Consider the following 22,591-nt stretch of genomic DNA (forward strand, 5'->3'; position numbering starts at 1 on the left):
AAAAGTTGATGGAAAAATAGAATTAAAAGGTAATATGAATCTTTCCAGAACATTTTAGTACTCTTGTATATTTAAAAGTAGATAAAATGTCAGATTTTATGTTATGTATATTTTACCACATTTTTGTTAAAAGATATATGACAAAAACCATTGCTCTGTGAAAGACCCTGTTAAGAGAATAAAAGACATGCTACTGAGTGGGAAAAATACTTTCAAACTGTATATCCAATAAAGAACTAGTAGCAAGAAAGTATATAAAGAAGTCAATCTGAACAGTAAAAACAGTAAACAATCTAAATAGAAAATGAGCAAAAGACATGAGAAAACATTTCACTGAAAAGAATACATACATGGCAAATAAAGACATTACAAGGTGTTTGACGTTATTATCAGGGAAATAATAACTAAAACTACATGAGATATCATTACATGTCTATCAGAATGGCTAAACTAAAATATAGTGACAACATCAAGGGCTGATGAGGACGCAAGGGAACTGGATCACTCATACTTTGTGGGTGGGAATGTGAAATGATACATCCACTATGGAAAAATCTTGGCAGTTTCCTATAAAACTAAATGTTCAACTAAAAAAACTACCACATAACCATAAATTGTACTCCTGGGCATTTATCCCAGTGAAATGAAAATTTAGGTTTACACAATAACCTGTGCACAAATGTTTGTAGCAGCTTTATCTGTAATAGCCAAAAATTGCAAACAATCCAGACATCCTTTGATGAATGGTTCCACCTGTAACATGGAATGCTATTCAGCACTAAAGAAGAAATGAACTACTGATACGTGAAACAAGCCAGATGAATCTACAGAAAATTATGCAGGGCGAGAAAAGCCCGATCTAAAAGTATTATATAATGCATGTTTCCTTTAACATAGTATTCTTCAAATAATGAAATTATAGAAATGGAGAACAGATTAGTGGTTGCCAAGGAGAGGTAGGGACAGAGAGAGGGTGTGGTATAAAATGGCACCATGAGGGATCTTTGTGTTGATGGAAATGTTCTGTATCTTGGTTATATCAATGTCAATTTTCTGTTTGTGATTTTCTCCTATTATTGCAAGTTTTTACTATTGGCGAAACTTTGGTAAAGATTAAACTTAATCTCACTCTATTATTTCTTACAAGTGCATGTGAATCTATACTTATCTCAAAGTGAAATGTCATATAAAAAATCTCATCTCATCAGGTAACACAACCCCATCCTTGAGGTACCAAGACTATATTTTATATAAGGAATCAAGGCTTGCAAACCCCTCCCAATAATTAGTTTGACCTCTACTCAGTAGCCTGTAGAATCCCACCTTCTATGTAGTAAAGGAGGCACTTGCTAGAAGACTAGTAATCTTGGTGATTTCAGAGCCCCAGAGAACTGGGGACCCCCCAGTAACAGGTATGCCAGGTGACAGATAAAGGATATGAATTGCTTCAATTTCAGTTCCTGGCCTTGGTATACATGAGTTAATTGAAGAGTAAAACAGGACTCTGTTTAGCAAAAGTAATTTCAAAAACAAACAAAAAAGACCCAAGCATGGAGTCCTACTCAGTAGTACTCCCTTTCTGAATTCTCTGGACCTGCCCATCGCTTTCTACATTTCAATATGTTGACCTGCAGAACAGAGGTCTGTGTACATTAATAAATTTGTTTTGCCGATATACAAACACCAGGACAAGTAGAACAAAATACACAATAAAAGACTCTGGCTAATGGAACACACACAAAAGAATTATTACTTGAATTTACTGATATTGAGGTTTTATTTTTTAAAAAATAGTTCACACAAAATTAAGTGTGAAGTGACACATATCTATGAATCACTATGGCTGGTAATCACACTTGTGTTTGCATAGAATACACTAAGCTTTTATGGAAATTCTACTGAAATGTGGATCTAAAACACGCTTGATTGGGCAACAATCCTAATTTGTAATCTTAATATAAACATAAGTGAGATCTTCTTCCTGGTCAAGTCACACCACTCTCTTTGTTTTGGTCAAAAACAGGGCTGAAGAAGGAACATTTGTTCAAACCTGAGAAGACAGGCATAACTAGGTGACTTAATGATGACTTAATGCCTTGAATGCAGACCTCTGCTTGATGCAGAACTGAACTTAGCTGGCTTCTGGCTCTGCTGGAGGATGCCTTTCTGACACTGTGGGAGCCAGAACTTTGCTGCTTGGCAGGTGCGGTCACCACCCACAGGGCTTTCCACTTGCTGCTCAGTCTGTCTGATCAGCAGGCTCAGATCAAGTGCTGTGTGTTCCTGTCAGGGGCAGTGAGGGCAAAGCTGGGTGGTGGATCCTACATGTCATGGCCTCGGTGAGCCCACACTTGGATAGAGATGAGATGGTTTATAGCATTCTTTATCAAGCCATTAGTCTCAGTGGTCTGTTTTTAGTCTGTTTGGAATGTAATAATGTATTTACCTGAACATTTTACTTTAATTTCATTAAAACTCTGAATGAGCAGAAAATTCTGTTCCCTTTCTGGTCCCCTTCTTAATAAATTTAATCAAATAAAAAAATTGAAAGCACAAGACTGAGTTTAATTACTCAAACTCTTACATATAATGTATTAAATAATATTTCTAATTGATATATGAATACGAGAGAAGCAAAACTGCTCTGTTTAACAAAAACCTAAAGTTAAAACTCATCCCTTCCTGATAACTATAAATACAAATTAATAATGCTTTAGGGTAAAATGACTAGGTAATATAATAATATGTGCCTTGAGAACTGGTGTAGCAAGCAAATCAAAGTCATTTTATTCAAAGGAATGAATCAGAATCTAAAAACTAATCGAGTATTTTACTCAAGAAGGACTAATTTTTATGTCACCAAATTAAAGGAAAAGTATGAGAAAGAAATTTCCCCATTGTCTTATACAGCAAGCAATCATTTTAGCTGTCTAACACTTTTTCTGTCATGGAATGATCACATTTGAAGCCTGGGTTCCTCTACTGTCAGAGAACCCTTTGGTCACCCTAGGTTGGTCCATCCATCTTGATGAATTTCTCCTTTGTAGCCCTGCAGGGCTCAGGGATTGGATTTCTCAGTGCCTCAGTCACAGAATCGAAGGTCCCCAGCTCTTTACAGAGAGAGATTTGTATTCCATTTCCCAAGGGGTCTGGACCATCGATATGCAGGGGCTGCACAATTACATCAATTTGGGCCACATTAGGAATTCCTGAAAAATGAAAAAGAGATTTTGCTGCCACCACCTATAGTCATACGGGATATTCTCATAGCTTATTTAACCTGAGAGAGAGCTTGGAACATGAAACAGAGCATGAAAACTGAGATACACAACCAATCCTGCCTGGAAACCATGGTCTCCATGTAAGAATGAACCTAGGGGAGATGGTACACATTGAGCAGTGTAGAGAGAGGACACTCAGAGCCACCTGCAACTCAGGAGATTCCAGGAATGTCTCAGCCCCGAATAAAGGCTTTACAAAGTATGAAACGAGCTTGGACTGATTTATCTTAGGATCAAAATGAGAGAACTTGGTGTTGTCTACATGACTGTAACCGTTCTGATTCTTCACTCAGATGTGACAAGGGAACTTAAAAGTTTTGAGCACAGCTCTCCCCAGGCTGTTATTATTCTAAAGAGAATAAAGTGAAATGAAGAGACAGGTAAAATGTTCCACTGGGGACTCCATGATTCTGTGCTCCCCAGCAGGACCTTGCCACCTTTCTACAGACACCAAAATTACAGGCCTGCAGGGAGATGAGATAACACCATCCTTTTAAATCTGTGAGGGTTCTGCTCAGGTGCACCGAATCCCTCTGACATTTTTCTGGGTAAGTGACTCTATAGTCGCAGATGTAGAATCAGTGCACTAGGGGGGCTTCTGTGCAGAGACTGGAAGGGGGCAGACTGGCTCTATCGTGAAGGTTTTTGGTAGCCTCAGACTAGACATCCTGTCTAACAGTCCTACACAGCTAAAATGATTGTTTGCTGTATAAGGCAATGAGGAAATTTCTTTCTCATGTTTTTCCTTCAATTTGGTGACTCATAAAAATTAGTCCTTCTTGCGTAAAATACTCGATTAGTTTTTAGATTCTGATTCATTCCTTTGAATAAAATGACTTTGATTTGCTTGCTACACCAGTTCTCAAGGCGCATATTATTATATTACCTAGTCATCTTACCCAAAAGCATTACTAATTTGTATTTATAGTGATCAGGAAGGGATGAGTTTTAATTCTAGGTTTTTGTTAAATAGAGTAAATTTTGCTTCTCTTGTATTCATGTATCAATTAGATATATTATTTAATACATTATATGAAAAAGTTTGAGCAATTAAAAATAATTTTAGAGTCTTTAGAAGGCAATAAAGTTCTTTGTTCAAAACAATGTCTTATAAAGTGTATAAGCTCACATGCCTACAAAGCATCTACAAGTATTCTCTCGTGACGACCTTTCTCGTCCCAGTTTTAATTTCACAAGGTAGCACTTAAGTCTGTGCTCTAGCAGTTAGGAAATTTCAGGTCACAGAGCAGTGGGATGAGGCTCAATTACACTGAAAAAAAAGAAAAAAAAATGATAATGATGGTTATTTTTCCTTCCTCCTTCCAAAAGACATAAGAATACAGTATCCCAGAACTTGGAAAGGTGAAAGACTATTTGTGTCCATTTGTATTTTTCCATATCTTATTCATTGTAAAAATAAACCTCCTTTCAGTGATACTGGATATGAATAAGCCCATTTCAATAGCAGGAAAATGAAGTTAAAGGGAAACATTATCTGGCCTTGACCCTGTGCTGGGGTTTTCTATGTTTTTCCAATCTATGTCGTATCATGCGCTTGAAATGGACAGATAAATGTGAACTGATTTCCCTTTTCTATTAGTAAGCCACAAAGAATATGATAAGAAAGCAAATGAAAGCTGTTTGGCAAGAAAGGGACACCTTGTTCTTATTTCATTATTGGGTTGATTAGAGAAAAGGATCGTCCTGCAGGACTGTTTGGGTTTCCCAGTAATAGTAGCCCAGCATCTGTGACGAAGCTTCTCTGGGGTGTCCTGTTTCTTCACTATGGAATTGATTCTCTTCTCCTGATTTTACTCCAAGAGACTCAAATGTCAGTACTATAACTATCCCAGTGGCAAATGAACACCCTGAGCTGTACTTAACAATCCTTTTGATTTTCCCAAACAAGGGCTAGTTCAAGCTACTTGCCCACATCTGCCTATCCTTAGACATTTGTGCTCGTGGGACTGCATTCCCCTCATATCAGTGAAAGTAATGGAGTCCCACTCCCTCGATTTACATATGATTAACCAGTTTTACTGTGATGTGTATTTGTAAGTCTCAGATTTGTTTGAGTGAATTAAACTGAATTAAAGGAAAGTTGACAAAAATAGCATAAGTCAATTTTAGAGTTTTAATTTTAGTATATTGCATCATTCTAAAATGTTATCTTTTAAATATATTTAATGTCATTCTTTAAAAACCTTATTAGTATATATTTTGTAAATTACATGAAATACAAGTACAGAAATAGATATATACCATTTATAAGAACACAGAAGACAAAGAATACTATTTAAGTTTATGTGATCATGTGTGACCCATAAAGCTTGGAGACAGCTGTTTAATTAATATTTTTCTTTTTCTTTTTTTTTTTAAACATAACCGGTAAGGGAATCTTAACCCTTGACTTGGTGTTGTCAGCACCGCGCTCTCCCAAGTGAGTTAACCGGCCATCCCTGTATAGGGATCCGAACCTGTGGCCTTGGTGTTGTTAGCACCACATTCTCCCAAGTGAGCCACAGGCCATCCCTGATTAATATTTTTCTGTTATTTTTCCTGGGCATATCAGGGGAGCAATCTTAAATATGCCGAACGTTTTAAGAGAAAATTACGTAACTTTACCTGATTGTTACTTCAGAAAAAGATTATTTTTTTAATGCTGCTAAGAATTTTTGGTTTAGAAAATCTCTATTTTCCAAGACTTATGGAAGTACATGCTCTAAGTAGCCATGAAACAATTTAGCTTTACATCCTTGTTTATAGATGGCTATGAGGGTCTTTGTGCAAAATAATGTCTTATAAAAAAAAGTAGAAAAACAAGAAATTAAAGATACCAAAGAAAAAATGTAAAAAAATAGAAAAAAAAGTGGAAACGTTTTATGGGCTATGTGCTCCATGCTTCTAAGGCTTGAATTATAGCAAATACCTGTATTTCACAGGGAGATATTTCATAAGTAGGTCATCACCAAAATCTCTAGTATAATTTTATGCTTATGCCCAATGACTCTAGAGAAATATTACTGCTTGTTTGAATGAGACATGAAGCTTGGGCTTCTCTGGAGAACAGTCTTTCAGGGTAGGGGTGGATACCTGCCTTCTAATTATATAAAAAAGTATGTACCTTAAAACAGAATGATCCCAAATCTATTTTAATTGTGGTTATGTCTACTACCATGATTCCACATACCTTAGAATGGAGAAAAAGAAAAAAAAATTAATGTGGTTCTGCTTATAATTGATAATAGGATTCTTTCCTTAGAAAAGGTTTTCTTGCATGAGAATGAAAACATGTTAGGTGTGTAGTTATCTTGGAGTAGTCAGAGTAAAGATCTAGAATTCCATTAGAGTCCTATGAGTAATGTTAAAGGAGTTGACTATTTTAGTAGATACTTCTTGGTCTTTTAGGCAGGAACACAGCTGGATAATTCTGAAGAGGACAGCATTAACTCTTTTAGGTCCCATATACAGGAAACTCCATACTAATAAAATTTATAGCTGACATTTCTATAAAGGTTATTATTTGCCAGACACATTTCATATTTGGTTCATTTACTCTAAACGTCTGCAGGGTGTGGGCAATATGACCGCCTGCATTTTGCCCAGGAGATAACTGGGGTCCACATGTGCTGAGTGACTGCTCAAGCTCACACTTGTGGTAAACGGCAGAACCTACACGTAAGTTCACGCTGTTTGACTCCAGAGTCTACATTCACTGCTTTTAGTCTGTTATGTATTAAGAATATTTGGTCCTGCAAAGAACGAAGAAGAAAAAGAGAGAGCCATGAGATAACATTAAGTGTGCACATGGCTGTTCGGTTGAATCACTTTGCTCGGAGGGACTGGCTTCTACTGTCAGGCAGCTTGCCTCACCCAATTCAACAAAAATGGTAAATCCCTTTCTTCATACCCAACATTTATACCCAGGTTGCTGCACATACAAAGGCAAATAGGATGCTTATTGATTGCCCTTTCTTTAAAAATCTCAAAAATTAGATAAAATAAAGAACTACCTTGAATAAAATACACCAATGTATATTGTAGAGGAAAATTCAGGTACTGCGTGAACCTAGCAAGTGTGAGGATAACCAGCTATAACTGGGAAGTGGTAGGACAAGGGACAGAGTGGGATGGCATATGGGACAGCATGAGGTGGATTTGAGTATTGAAGGGGGAAAAGGTTGCATCAGGAATAAAACATATTCTGATGGTGACAGCAGTGTGGGTTGAGATGGTGAAGGTGACAATATTTGTGATGACGCTAATTTTTCAAATTATTTCCTCAGACATTTACCATATGCTTCTTCTCACCATCAGATGAATATAAATAACAAATTTTACACTTTTATTGCCATAAGAAATGCCTTTTTCTGTCAACTTGGCATTGGGATTTTAGCCAATGCCCTCCTTCTTGTCTTCCACGTCCTCACGTTCCTTCTTGAGCACAGGCCCAAGGCCACTGACCTGACCATCGGCCACTTGGCCCTAATCCACCTAGTGATGCTGCTGACCGTGGGAATCATGGCCACAGACATTTTTGGGTCTCAGAATTTTTGGGATGACATCGAGTGTAAGGCAGTTCTGTACTTGTACAGGTTGATGCGGGGCCTCTCCATCTGCACCACCTGCCTGCTGAGTGTCCTGCAGGCCATCACCCTCAGCCCCAGGAGCTCCTGTCTGGCAAAGTTCAAACATAAATGCTCACATCACAACCCTTGTGTCTTTCTCTTCCTGTGGGTCTTCAATATGTCCGTTAGTGGTCGCTTCATAATTTCCACTATTTCTACCCCCAATGTGACCTCAGGCTATCTAATGTATGTCACTGAATCCTGTTCTCTTTGGCCCCTAAGTTACTTGTTCAGGTATGTATTTTCCACACTGGTGACCTTCCGGGATATTTCCTTTGTGGGGCTCATGGCCCTCTCCAGTGGATACATGGTGGTTCTCCTGAACAGGCACAAGAGGCAGTTCCAGCATCTCCGCAGCACCATCCTTTCTCCAAAAGCATCCCCAGGAAAAAGGGCCACCCGGACCATTCTGCTGCTCATGAGTTTCTTTGTGGTCATGTACTGTTTGGACTGTGTTGTCTCCTCCTCCTCAGGAATGTTGTGGAACAATGATCCAGTTCGCCTGTGTGTCCAGATGCTTGTGGGCAATGGCTACGCCGCCATCAGTCCTTTGGTGCTCATCAGTACCGAAAAACGAATCATTAAGTTCTTAACATCCATGTGGATGTTAAGAAGGAAAGTAAGTGTTAATTCATTCAGTGGTGAATAAATTCTCTGAAGATGAGCCAGGCACTGTATTTTGAATGATTATTGTGATGTAGAGAATAGCCTCACTTTGTTAATGGAAATATACAGAGTTAGTAATGGTTTTTCTCTTAAACCTTTTAACTTTGATACATGTGGCTGTCAGATACATAATAGATAATTCTGAGATCACATAATGGTTGAATTTTTAAATCAGACTCATAAATTGGAGGTCTTACCCAGTATCAAATTTTAAAGTGATAATGAGCTATCAGTGATGGTTTGGAATGAAGGAGGCAGCGGGGGAGTTAGAAATAAAGGATTACAAAAGGGGCACAAGGTAACTTTTAGGTGTGTGTCATTATAGTTTCACGTATGTTATAGATGTCCTAATGTATTAATTTGTATGCTTGAAGTTGTCCAGTTTGTTGTATGTCTACTGTACCCCAAGAAAACTGTTAAAAAATATTAAGAGGGAATTAAAACCTAAACAATTTGAAGATTTTATTAATTAAAGTTATATGTGTGTTTGTGTATTCATGTGTGTGCAAGGAATATGTGTAACTTTGTATGAGGGAATGTTTAAACATTGACAACATACAACCTGGAGAAAATCTCCATATATGCCATAATACATAAGTCTTACAATTTTTTAAAAAATGTATTTTAGTAACATAAGCAAATAACAAAAATAACAAGTATGGAATATTTAAATAATTGTGAAATTTATAAGCCCTTATGAAAACATATAGATTATATATACATTCTAAAATGAATAGGTAGAATAGGACATAACTTCAAATCTTTAATGTACATTTAGCTTTGGAAATCAGAAAGTAAAAAATTATGACCATTGATTTATCTCTTTTGATATAATGACTACAATATCATGTTCTGGTGTTGTTTCAGTTTTTACCAATGTAATAAACTCATTCAAATATTACTCTTGTTATAACACACTACTAGAAACAACATAGAATAGAAACAACACAGAGTCAGGATTTCTCACAAAGCACCTTCTTTCTTTCTGCAATACTTCTTCTGTGCGATGTGAGTCAGATTCTCCTTCCTCACACGTGCATGGTGGATATTGCTGCTGTAGGTGATATGGCAGACTAGTCAGCCTAAAAAGCCAGTGCTCTAAATTCTGGATCAATTAAGACAAACATTCATTTAAATACCTAGCATGTTTATGAAATAAATGTGACCCCAGAGTCTAAAACAGGAAGAATAATCTAAGAGGAGAGTATTAAGCAAACTGGAAAGCCTCTGCTGCCCTTAAGGCATTTAGTGAGAGACCAGATAACATTTACCAGGTCTGAAACAGCAGGTGGGCAAATGGAATTGAGAGACCACTTTTAGCAGATCCTTTCAGGAAAGTGTGGAGTAGAAGAACATGTGACTGGTGGCAGAGGAGACAATGAAACAAGTCCTTCTCTGCCTTCAGTCTGGTGGTGATGGAAATTTTCCTTCAGATCAGTTTTGTTTATTTTTAATGTTTGGAAACATAAATAGAGGTTTTGTATTAATCAGATTTTTGAGTTGTTGATGCACTGGTGACTACAAATGGACAATTGCTGTCATCATTTTGTTTACAACAGTATCATAATTCCATCCTCTTTGTCTTCTATTTTAAAGACATGTAGATACTAGAAAACTCTATTTTTACTCAATTCAGAAAACATTAATAGAAAACTTGTTATGATGATTCAGAAACTAAATCAAAATTTACTTGTCAGTGTGGTGACTATATTTTTAATAAATAAATATACATCCAGACTTTTGAAAGAAACATCAGGAATACTAACTTTAGATAATACTATTTTTTAAATGTAGATCATTTTCTTTAAGTATTGCAAATTATTTTTCTTTTACTGCTATAAAAATTTACCCAACCTAATACTCTGATCAGTGTTATAAGTTTTAGTTTATTTAGGAAATCTAATGCACTAAAACCAAATTTTGTTTAAGAAAATATTTAAACTCATGTTGAACATGTTCATTTCACATTCATATCAGCTGATCATTAGCTTATGAAGACTGATAAATAACAGGAGGTCATACTTCCAGATAATCTCATGGTAAACAAAAAAACCCCACTTTATTAGCAACAAAATAAACAGCTATAATGAAATAAAGTCATCTTTATAGCCACCTGTTAAAAAATTACTATTGTATGATGTTAAGAATACCCTATGATTTATGATATCATGAGTTTAAACTAATGTAATTTTTAAAATTTCTTCAAGTATCTTCACACTTAAAAGAACAAAACATGATTAAGCATTCTGAATTAGTTCAGATTTGGTGTGTCTTACTACATAAAATTTTATGTAAACGCATATAGTAAGTTAAATTGAGAAAAAATATTAAAATAAGAAAAATCATATATAATTCTAATTCAAATACATCAGAAAATTATAAATATCCTTCCAAAAGCCTATCAACTCATTACATTAAAAAAATTCATTAAATTCATCTTTTGATGTCTGAAAATATCTACTTTGTTTAGTTATAATACGATATGATTTATGACAAATTCTTTTTTTATTGAAACATAATTGTGCATATCTGTGAGGTACAGTATTGAATATCAATACCTGTGTGCAATAAGTGATGCTCAAACCAGGTTAATTAGTATATCCAACCTTACACATTGTAATCATTTTTTGTGGCCTTTACCAATTTTTCCCCAACACCCTCTTCCTCTACCCCTTTCCTACCTGTGCTGACCTCAGTTCCATTCTCTTCTTTCAAAATTTCAAGGAATTATTGTGATTGTTCCTTCCTTCCTTCCTTCCTTCCTTCCTTCCTTCCTTCCTTCCTTCCTTCCTTCCTTCCTTCCTTCCTTCCTTCCTTCCTTCCTTCCTTCCTTCCTTCCTTCCTTCCTTCCTTCCTTCCTTCCTTTCTCAGCTCCCACTTATAAGTGAGGACATGTGGTATTTCTCTTTCTATACCTGGCTTCTTTCTACTACTTATTGTAGAGATCTTTCATCTCCTTGGTTAAATTGATTCCTAGGTGTTTTATTTTTTGGTGATTATCGCAGATGGGCTTGCTTTCTTGATTTCTTTTTCTGCTAGTTCATTGTTGGAATATAAAAATGCTACTGATTTTTGCATGTCGACTTTGTATACTGCAACTTTACTGAATTGGTTTATCAGCTCTAAGAGTTTTTTGGTAGTGTCCTTAGGTTTTTCTATGTATAGGATCATGTCAACTGCAAGCAGTGACAATTTGATTTCATCTTTTCCAATCTGGATGCCCTTTATTTCTTTCTCTTGCCTGATTGCTCTGTCTAGTACTTCCAACACTATGCTAAATAGGAGTGGTGAGAGTGGGCATCCTTGTCTTGTTCCCATTCTTAAGGGAAAAGCTTTCATCTTTTCCCCATTTAAGATGTTATTGGTGGTAGGTTTGTCATATATGGCTTTTATTGTGCTGAGATACTTTCTTTCTATACCTAATTTTCTGAGAGTCTTTATTATGAAGCAATGTTGAATTTTATTGAATGCTTTTTCTGCATCTATTGAGATAATTGTATGGTTTTTGTTCTTGATTTTGTTGATGTGGTGTACCACATCAATTGACTGGCATATGTTGAACCATGCTTGCATCCCTGGGATAAATCCCACTTGATCATGGTGTATAATTGTTTTGATGTGCTGCTGTATTGTGATTGATAATATTTTATTGAGGATTTTTGCATCTATGTTCATCAAGGATATTAGCCAGTAGTTTATTTGTTGTTGTATTTTTGTCTGATTTTGGTATAAGGGTGATGCTTGCCTCATAGAATGAGTTTGGGAGAATGGCCTCTGTTTCAATTTTCTGGAATGTCTAAAGAGAACTGATATTAATTCATCATTAAAGGTTTAGTAGAATTCAGCAGTAAAGCCATTCAGTCCTGGACTTTCCTTTGTTGGGAGACTGCCGATTACTGCTTCATTCTTGTTGCTTGTTATTGGTCTGTTCATTTTCTCTATTTCTTTTTGGTTCAGTCTTGGTAGTTTGTATGTGTCCAGAAATTTATCCCATTCCTCCAGGTTTTCAAATTTGTTGGCATGTTGTTGTTTATTATAATCTCTAATCATTCTTTGTATCTCTGAGTTATTGATTGTAATATTTCCTTCTTCAATTCTGTTTTTTGTTATTTTGGTTTTCTTTCTTCTTCTGTTTTGTTAATATAGCTAATGGTTTGTCTATTTCATTTACTTTCTCAAACAACCAACGTTTTGTTTCATTGATCCTTTGTATCATTTTGGGGGTCTCTATTTCATTTAGTTCTGCTCTGACCTTAGTTATTTCTGTCTGTCTACTACTTTTAGGTTTGGATTGTTCTTGTTTTTCTAGCAGTTTGAGATGTAGCAGTAGGTCATTTATTTAAACTCTTTCTATAGTTTTGATGTGAGTGTTTATTGCAATAAAGTTCTCTCTTAATACTGCTTTTGCTATATCCCACAAATTTTGGTATAATGTGTATTTATTTTCATTAGTTTCAAGAAGTTTTTTGATTTTCTGTTTAATTTCTTTTTTGACCGATAGGTCATTCAGGAGTCTGTTGTTTAGCTTCCATGTATTTGTATAGTTTCCTGAGTTTTGCTTCCATTTTTAATCCATTGTGGTCTGAAAAAATAATTGAAATGATTTTGACTTTTTAAAATTTTCTGAGACTTAATTTGTGACCTAACTGTGGTCTATCCTGGAGAATGTTTCCATGAGCTGATGATAAGAACATATATTCTGTAGCTGTTGGATGAAACGTTCTGTAGATATCTGCCAGGTCTAATTGGTCTAAGGTATAATTTAAATCTTGTGTTTCTCTGTTGATTCTTTGCCTGGGTGATCTGTACAATGCTGAGAGAGGGTTGTTCAGGTCCCCACTATTATCGTACTGGGGTCTATCTCTTTCTATAGGTCTAATAGGGTTTGCTTTATATATCTGGTTGCTCCAGATGTGGGTTCATACATACTTATGATTGTTATGTCTTCTTGCTGGATAGATCTCTTTATCATTTTGTAGTGGCATTCTTTATCTCTTTTTATGGTTTTTGTTTTAAAGTCTATTTTATCCATAAGAATAGCTACTCCTGCTCATTTTGGTTTCCATGTGCATGGTATCCTTTCACTTTTAGTGTGTGTGTGTCTTTACAGGTGAGGTGAGTCTCTTGAAGACAGAATATAGTTGGGTCTAACTTTTTTTTTTTTTTTTTTGTCGTTTTTTCCGTGACCGGCACTCAGCCAGTGAGTGCACCAGTCAGTCCTATATAGGATCCGAACCCGCGGCGGGAGCATCGCCGCGCTCCCAGCGCAGCACTCTACCAAGTGCGCCACGGGCTCGGCCCGGGTCTAACTTTTTAATCTAATCAGTCACACTGTATCTTTTGAATGGGGAGTTTAATCCATTTATATTTAAGGTTGGCATTTTATCACTTTTTGTTTAGATGTTTTAAATATCTTTTATTAGTTTCTTTCACTTTTATTATTATTCATCTTCATTGTTTGATTTTTTTTTTTGTGGTGGTAAGATTTAGTTTGTTTTTTCTTTCTTCTTTGCATTTGTGTTGTGTTTACCATTTGGTTTTTCTTTTTCAGATTCTAGTTGCAGGATTCCTTTCAGGATTTCTGGTGGGGCTGGTTTTGTGGTGGTGAACTCCTGCAGCTTTTGTTTGTCTGGGAAATACACTATTTCTCCTTCATTTCTGAAGGATAGCCTTGCTGGGTGTAGTGTTCTTGGCTGGCAGGTTTTTTTATTTCATATTTTCAATATGTCATCCCATTTTCTTCTCACCTGTAGAGTTTCAGTTGAGAAGTCTGCTGTTAGTCTGATGAGGCCTCCCTTATAGGTGACTTTACATTTTTCTCTTGCTGCTTTTAGGATTCTCTCTCTGTCTTTGAGCTTTGCCAGTTTAACTATAATATATCTTGGAGAGGATCTTTTTGGATTGAATCTGTTTGGGGCTCTCTGGGCCTCCTGGATCTGAAGTTTCATGTTTCTCTCTATACCTGAAAAGTTTTCCATTATTATTTCATTAAATAGGTTTTCAATGCCTTTTCCTTTCTTCTCCCCTCTGGAGCACCTGTGATTTAAATGTTTGTGTTCTTAAGGTTGTCTGCTAGCTCTCTTATATTTTCTTAATTTCTTAAAATTCTTTTTTCCTTTTTTTGTCCAACTGGATTATTTTGAAAAGACTATCTTTGAGATCAGAAATTATTTCTTCTGCTTGTTCTAGTCTGCTTTGTAAACTCTCAGTTGTGTTTTTTATTTTGTCAAATGAATCTTTCAGTTCCATGAATTCTGTTACATTCTTTTTTTAAGGTATTAATCTCTTTGTATACTTCGTCCTTCAAATCCTGGACTTTTTCCCCCTTATTTCTTATTATGTCTGAGTCTTCTGATATCTCATTGAGTTTCCTTAAGATTGTTGCTCAGAATTCCTTTCGGTCATTTCTAGAGTTTCCTGCTGTATAGGGACTGGTATTTGAGAATTACTGTATTCTTTTGGTGGTGTCATATTTTCTTGGGTTTTTGTATTTCTAGTATCTCTATGTTGATGTCTGGTCATCTAGGAGAGCAGTTGCTTTTATTACTCTGGAGTGGGCTTTGAGGAGAGATATTTTATCTTTTTTTCTGGTGTCTGCTGGTGATATTCCTTATGTTTATACAGTCAAGTGGTGGTGGACCACCCACATGGCATCTGTGGCTGCTGTTGTGACATTGAGCCACTTTGCAGCAGGTGTGGCTGTGGCAGTGGCTGTCGTGGACCACCATGTGGAACTGGTGTTTTTGGAGCACTCCGTGCCTGCTACTGGGTGGGGGATGCTACCTTTGGCTCTTACCTAGGATCCTGGGTGTGCTCTGTTCCTTGTCTTCTTCTGAGAAGAGGGGGCAGACTTGGATCCTGCCTAGGACCCAGGCATGCTTTCAGGCTCATTTTGTATGTAGCTCATCAGATTCTAGAATTAGCTATGTCTCCAGGTTCTCTGGTTTCTATATTTAGCAGGGACAGCTATATACTTTGTAAGTCCCAGTGCAAAATTAAAATATTCATTTCTTTTCAAAAAGCCAAAAATTAGTACCATAAAAATTCTAAAATAGAAATATATTATGGTGCTTTTTATTTGCCTCTTAATGGCATTCTAAGTAAGAAAAAATAAAATAAAAATTTAAATTATTAGCATAGGGTCAAAGTTTGTGCCTGTGTGGGCACTGGGTCACAGGTTCATTTGCCCACTGTCCTATGGGATGCCTACAGTGACAAGAAATTTGATTATCAAAATTGATTTCAAAAGAGAACATAACAGACCAGTAACAATGAAAGAAATTGGGAAAGTTGTTATCAAAAAGCAATCATCCCCCCAAACACCAGGCCCAGATTCTGTTACAGGTGAATTCTGTTCAACTTTCAAGTAACAGGTAAAAAAAAAAAAAAAAAAACCTTCATGAAGAGGAAAAATTTTCAGCAACATGATGGAGTTAGAAGCTAATGAAAAGAGGTCACCAATCCTAACATCTTCAAAACAAGATATATTGCCTCATATTACAAATGTTAGTGAAATGAAGCTTCACTATTTGTGTGACGGCTGTGCAGCTTTTAGCAATGTAGCAATCCTATTTCCCGTCCAGAATGTCTTCTTTTGGCAACATCTGTATGGAATCAAATCAATGATGCAATAATTCAGTTGAGGAAGGATGGATTTCAAAACTTGTATTGTGGCTTCCGTCCCCCATAAATGAAGAAGACAACTGCACTTGCATTTATGCTTGGTTTTTCTTACCTTCTCCATAAGCATGTCAGTACTCCAGAGTTTTCAACCCATACCATGGCAGTAGTACTTGCAAGGACAACAAAAGCAGTTTTCACTCCATTAGAAAGAGTTCAGACATTGCTTCATGACCACAAGCACGGCCAATTTACACACACTTATCAGGCTTTCAAGGCAGTGAAATTCCGTGGAATTGGAGAGTATTATTGAAGCTTGATGCCCATTCTTTTCTGTAATAGATTCAGCGATGTCCTCTTTTTCAGCCTTTGAGGCTCTGTTAAGGAGCATCTGCCTACTGCAATGACTCACAGTGCTCATTTTGCCAATCACTTTATCTGTGGAGGTATTTTGGGTACCATATTGGAATTCTTGTTTTTCCAATTAATGTTGTAAAAACTCACATACAGTCTCATATTGGTGAGAAATTTTAGTCTTTCACCAAGGTTTTCCAAAATTCTGGCTAGTACAAGACAGAAAACTGACAAATGTTTTCAGAGCTGCCTGATCCAAATTACCATAGTTCCCTCATGTCTTGGTGCATAATCAGTGCGGCTTATGAGATTTTGTTAAAGCTTACGTGAAAAAAAAAATCATCAGTTAAGTGCCATATATCAACTGAATAGACCTTCTAAGAATGAAGTCTGGCCAAATATGAGTTGATGTCATAAGTCCAGGTCACAGTGTAGTATGGGCAATCTCTTTCCTTAAGCACCAATAAAACCAGAGTAAAAGGTTTCAATAGGACAATTAAATATTTTTATTTTGCTTTCATTACTGAAGAGCTTTAGGCTAATTGCCTAGGTGAATAGCTATCCATCTGATAGCCTTCAACGAGGAATCTAATAGCCAAGATATGATTCTTTTTCCCCAAACAGTCTTTAAACCTTCTGTATAGAAACATAAGTGAGCATGAATGGCCAGAAAAAGGATCTTAAGACCTCACAACTTCTTTTTTTTATTATTATTGTAATTTATCTATATACAATGTATTAGATTTTCATGTCCCTTTGCCAGTTCCTCATTTTCCTCCCACTCCCCCCCTACTTCCCCCATGAACATCACATCTGTTCATTTCTCTTAACAAGTTCAAGGAATTGTTGTGATTGTTGTGTCTTCCTTCCACCCCCCAATTTGTTTGTATATTTAATTATTTATTTTTATTAGCTCCCACATATAAGTGAGAACATGTGGTATTTCTCTTTCTGTGCCTGACTTATTTCGCTTAATAAAATTTTCTCTAAGTCCATCCATGTTGCTGCAAATGGTAGTATTTCTTTTTTCTTTCTTTCTTTCTTCTTTTTTTTTTTGCAGCAGAGTAGTATTCTATTGTGTAGATATACCACATTTTCCTTATCTACTCATCTGATGATGGGCATTTAGGCTGGCTCTAACTCTTGGCTATTATAACTAGAGCTACACTAAAAATGGGAGTCCACATATCTCTTCAACATGATGATTTCCATTCCTTTGAGAATATACCCATCAGAGGGATAGCTGGGTCATATGGTAGATCTATCTGTAATTGTTTGAGGAACCTCTATACCATTTTCCACAAAGGCTGCACCATTTTGCAGTTCTGCCAGCAGTGTAGGAGGGTTCCTTTTCCTCTGCATCCTCACCAGCATTTATAATTCTCAGTCTTTTGATTATTAGCCATCTTAACTGGAGTGAGATGGTATCTCTAAGTGGTTTTGATTTGCATTTCCCAAATGCTGAGTGATGTTGAGCATTTTTTCATGTGTCTGTTGGCCCTTCACATATCTTCCTTTGAGAAATGCCTATTTAGCTCCTTTGCCCATTTTTTAATTGGGTTACTTGGGTTTTTGCTGTTAAGTTGTTTGAATTCCTTGTATATTCTGAATATTAATCCTTTATCAGATAAATATTTTGCAAATATTTCCTCCCACTCTGTTGGTTGTCTTTTCACTGTGTTAATTGTTTCTTTTGCTGTGCAAAAGCTTTTTAGTTTGATATAATCCCATTTGTTTGTTTTACCTTTTGTTGCCCATGTTTTTGATGTCATATTAATAAAGTCTGTACTCCATCCTACTTCCTGCAGTGTTTCCCCTATGTTTTCTTTAAGGAGTTTTGTTGTTTCAGGACGTATATTTAATTCTTTAATCCATTTTGAGTTGATTTTGGTATATGGTGAGAGGTATGGATCTAGTTTCATTCTCCTACATATGAATGTCCAATTTTCCTAGCACCATTTACTGAAAAGACAGTCACTTCCCCAGCATGTAGTCTTGATGCCTTTGATGAAGCTCAGATGGCTGTAGGTGCATGGGTTGATTTCTGGGTTCTCTATTCTGTTCCATTAGACTGTGTGTTTTTATGCCAGTACCATGCTGTTTTGTTTACTATAGCTTTTTGGTATAGTTTAAAGCCAGGTAGTGTTATGCCTCCAGCTTTATTTTTTTGTTGTTCAGGATTTCTTTGGCTATTCGTGGTCTTTTGTTATTCCATATGAATGTTAGGATTGTTTTTTCTATTTTTGTAGAGAATGTCATTGGAATTTTGATGGGGGTTGCATTGAATCTGTAGATCACTTTGGGTGTTACGGACATTTTCACAATGTTAATTTTTCCAATTCAAGATCAGGGAATATCTTTTCAACTTTTTATGTCATCCTTAATTTATTCAGCAGTGATTTGTAGTTCTCATTGTAGATATCTTTCACCTCCTTGGTTAAATTTGTTCCTACATATTTTTTTTGATGGGTAGTATAAATGGGCTTACTTTCTTGATTTCTATTTCTGTTAGTTCATTATTGGAGTATATAAACAAAGCTGATTGGGGGTGTTGATTTTGTATCCTGCAACTTTACTGAAATTGTTTATCAGCTCTAAGATTTTCTTGGTAGAGTCTTTAGGTTTTTTCTATATGTAAGATCATGTCATCTGCATATACGGAAAGTTTGAATTCATCTTTTCCTATCTGGATGCTCTTTATTTCTTTCTCTTATCTGATTGCTCTCGCTAGTACCTCCAGTACTATGTTAAATAGGAGAGGTGAGAGTGGGCACTCTTGCTCCTGTGCTTAAGCGAAAAGCCTTCCGTTTTTCCCCTTTTAGGATGATGTTGGCAATGGACTGGTCGTAGATGGCTTTTATTGTGTTGAGGTACTTTCCTTCTATACCTAATGTGCTGAGAGGCTTTATCATGAAGGGGTGTTGAATTTTGTTGAATGCTTTCCTGCCATCTATTGAGATAATCATATGGTTTTTGTCCCTCATTTTTGTTGATGTGGTGTATCACATTTGTTGACTTGTGAATGTTAAACCATCCTTTCATCCCTGGGATAAATCCTACTTGATCATGGCGCATAATTTTTTTGATTTGTTGCTGTATTCTGATTGCTAGTATTTTATCGAGGATTTTTGCATCTATGTCCATAAGAGATATTGGTCTGCAGTTTTCTTTTTTTGTTGTTTCTTTGTCTGGTTTTGGTATCAAGGAGATACTGGCCTCATAGAATGAGTTTTGGAGAATGGCCTCTGTTTCAATTTCTTGGAGTAGTTTGAAGAGAATTGGTATTAATTCCTCTTTAAAGGCTTGGTAATATGGGGATTTTATTGCTTTTGTTTTTCCAGTTCTTTGATGTGTAGCATTAGATCGATTATTTGAAATTTTTCTATACTTTTGATGTAAGCATTTATTGCAATAAAATCCTCTCTTGGTACTGCTTTTGCAGCACAGGTTTTGGTATGATGTATCTTTATTTTTATTAGGAGAAGTGGCTGCTTTTTCAAATGCACAGACACTTATGCAAAAGTGCAAGGAACATAAAGATTCAGAAAAACATGAAAAATCAAAAGAATAAAATAAATCTCTACTCATCAACCTTAATTAAATAAAGATTTCTCAATTGCCTCTGAAAGAAATCAAAATAATCATCATAAGGAAGCTTAGTGAGTTACAGAAGAACACAGATCAACAAAAAATAAAATCAGAAAAATGATACATGAATAAAATGACAATATCAGCAAAGAGTTAGAAAGTATTAAAACAGCACACAGAAAGTTTGGAGCTGAAGAATGCAGTAATCGTACTGAAAAAAAATCAATAGAGGCCTCCAGCAGTAGACATGATCAAGCAAAAGAAAGAATCAGTGAACTTGAAGATGGGTTATTTGAAATTATTTGGTCAGAGGAGGAAAAAGAAAAGAATTAAAAAGTGTGAAAAAAAAAGCCTGAGGGACTTGGGGAACACCACCTAATAAGTCAATTTAAACATTAAAATTCAAGAAGGAAAAGATAGTGAGACTGTGGGAAAAAAATGTATTGAAAGAAATAATGGCTGAAAATTTTCCAAATTTGGGAAGGGAGATGAACATCCAGATCCATGAAACCCAACAGACACCAAATAGAATTAAACAAAAGAAGTTTATAAACAGACAAATTGTCAAAAATCAAAGACAAAGAGAGAATTTTGAAAGCAGCAAGAGAAAAGTACCTCTTCACAAACAAGGGAGTTTCTTTCAGAATGTAAGTGAATTTTTCAGCAGAAACCTTGCAGTCAAAAAAGCAGTGGAAGGAAATATTCAAAGGGCTAAGAAAAAAACAAAACAAAACAAAACTCTGCCAAACAAGAATACTACACTGGCAAAATTGTCCTTCCAAAATGAAGGAGAAGTAAAAATTTTCCTAGACTAGCAAAAGCTGAGAAAATTCATCACCATTAGACCTGCCTTACAAAAAATGCCAAAGGGAGTTCCTCAAGTTGAAATGAAAAGACATTAAATACCAACATGATAGCATATGAAAGTTAGAAAAATCATTGGTAAGTGAAATATATAGAAAAATACACAATACCTTTCATTCTACTTTAAAAGTTAAAGGTCTGAGTATTAATAACATGTATAACTACAAAAATTTGTTAATGTATGTATACATAAACATATAAATAGTGATATCAATGACATTGTGTGAAGTTTCTGTGTGTGACTGAAATTATTATTTGCTTAAGCAGTTATAACCATTAAATATGTTATGTAAGCATCATGATAATCACAAAGAATATACACATAGGAAAAAACAAGAGAAGAAATGAATGAAAGCATATAACTTTTAAAATACACAAATCAGAAGAAACACATCAAGAGAGGAAAGGAGAGGCAAAAGAATTGCAAGTCAGAAAACAAGCAACAAAATGGCAATAATAAGTCCTTACCTATTAGTAATTACATGCAAATGGATTAAACCTCAATCTGGAGATACAGGGTGGCTGAATGGGTAAGAATACAAGATGTATTTATGCTTCCTAAAAAAGACTCACTTTCAATTAAAGGATGCACATAGGCTGAAAGTGATGAGATGAAAATAGTTATTCCATGCAAATGGAAACCAATAGAGATAAATGGTATTTAAACTTATGTCAAAAAAAAATAGACTTCAAGTTCAAAACTGTCAGTTGAGACAAACATTGCAAACATTTACAAACAAAGCAAACATTGACAGAATTGAAGGAACAAATACACGTATGTATAATAGAAGTAGAGCAATTTATTACCCCACTTCAATAATGGAGAAAACATGCAGACAGAAAAGCATCAGGAAACAGAAGACATAAACAACACTATAGACCAAATGAACCTAACAGACATTTACAGAACATTCCACCCAACAGTAGCAGATTATACATTACTCCCAAGTGTGCATAGAGTATTCCTCAGGATAGACTACATGATAGGTCACAAAACAAATCTTAACAATTTTAAGAAGACTGAAATGATATCAAGCATCTTTTATGAACACAAGGAAATGAAACTTAAAACATGACAGAAGGGGCCGGCCATGTGGCACACTCGGGAGAGTGCAGCACTTGGGAGCGCAATGGCGCTCCTGCCGCAGGTTTGGATCCTATATAGGGATGGCCAGTGCGCTCACTGGTGGGCAACACCAAGCCACCCCTTACCTGTCACAAAAAGACAAAAAAAAAAAAATGACAGAAGGAAAACCATAAATTCAGAAATATGGGGAAATTAAACAACACAGTTTTGGACAACAAATAGGTCAGAGAAGAGATCAAAAAGGAAATTAGAAAATTTCTCAAGACAAATGAATACAAGATCAGAACATACTAAAAGGAATGAGATAAGGACTGGTTGGTTAGCTCAGTTGGTTAGAGCATGGCACTGACAAAACCAAGGTCCAGGGTTTGATTGCTATACCAGCTGGCCACCAAAAAAAGAAAGAAAGAAAAAAGAAAAGAAAAGAAAAAAAGTTTGGGAAGACCAAAATTTATCGAAAGCAAAAGGAGCAGGAAAAAAGTTTCTAGGAAAACGTTCATATT

At 35.8% G+C, this 22,591-nt stretch overlaps 1 protein-coding gene and 1 pseudogene across 1 annotated transcript; both read left to right on the forward strand.

The window, feature by feature from the left end:
• Nucleotides 1-7,598: 7,598 nt before the first annotated feature.
• On the forward strand, nucleotides 7,599-8,558 carry LOC134390148 (vomeronasal type-1 receptor 90-like). Its single transcript, XM_063113423.1, has one exon. The coding sequence runs from the start codon at nucleotides 7,599-7,601 to the stop codon at nucleotides 8,556-8,558; it is 960 nt and encodes a 319-aa protein (XP_062969493.1).
• Nucleotides 8,559-15,999: 7,441 nt separating this feature from the next.
• On the forward strand, nucleotides 16,000-16,879 carry LOC134390149 (mitochondrial nicotinamide adenine dinucleotide transporter SLC25A51-like; annotated as a pseudogene).
• Nucleotides 16,880-22,591: the final 5,712 nt, after the last annotated feature.

The sequence above is a fragment of the Cynocephalus volans genome, chromosome 11 (assembly GCF_027409185.1).
Source record: "Cynocephalus volans isolate mCynVol1 chromosome 11, mCynVol1.pri, whole genome shotgun sequence".
Classification (NCBI taxonomy): Eukaryota; Metazoa; Chordata; class Mammalia; order Dermoptera; family Cynocephalidae; genus Cynocephalus; species Cynocephalus volans.

Excerpts from the sequence above, each read along its gene's own strand:
- LOC134390148 (XM_063113423.1), top strand. The coding sequence starts at position 7,599 with ATGAATATAAATAACAAATTTTACACTTTTATTGCCATAAGAAATGCC.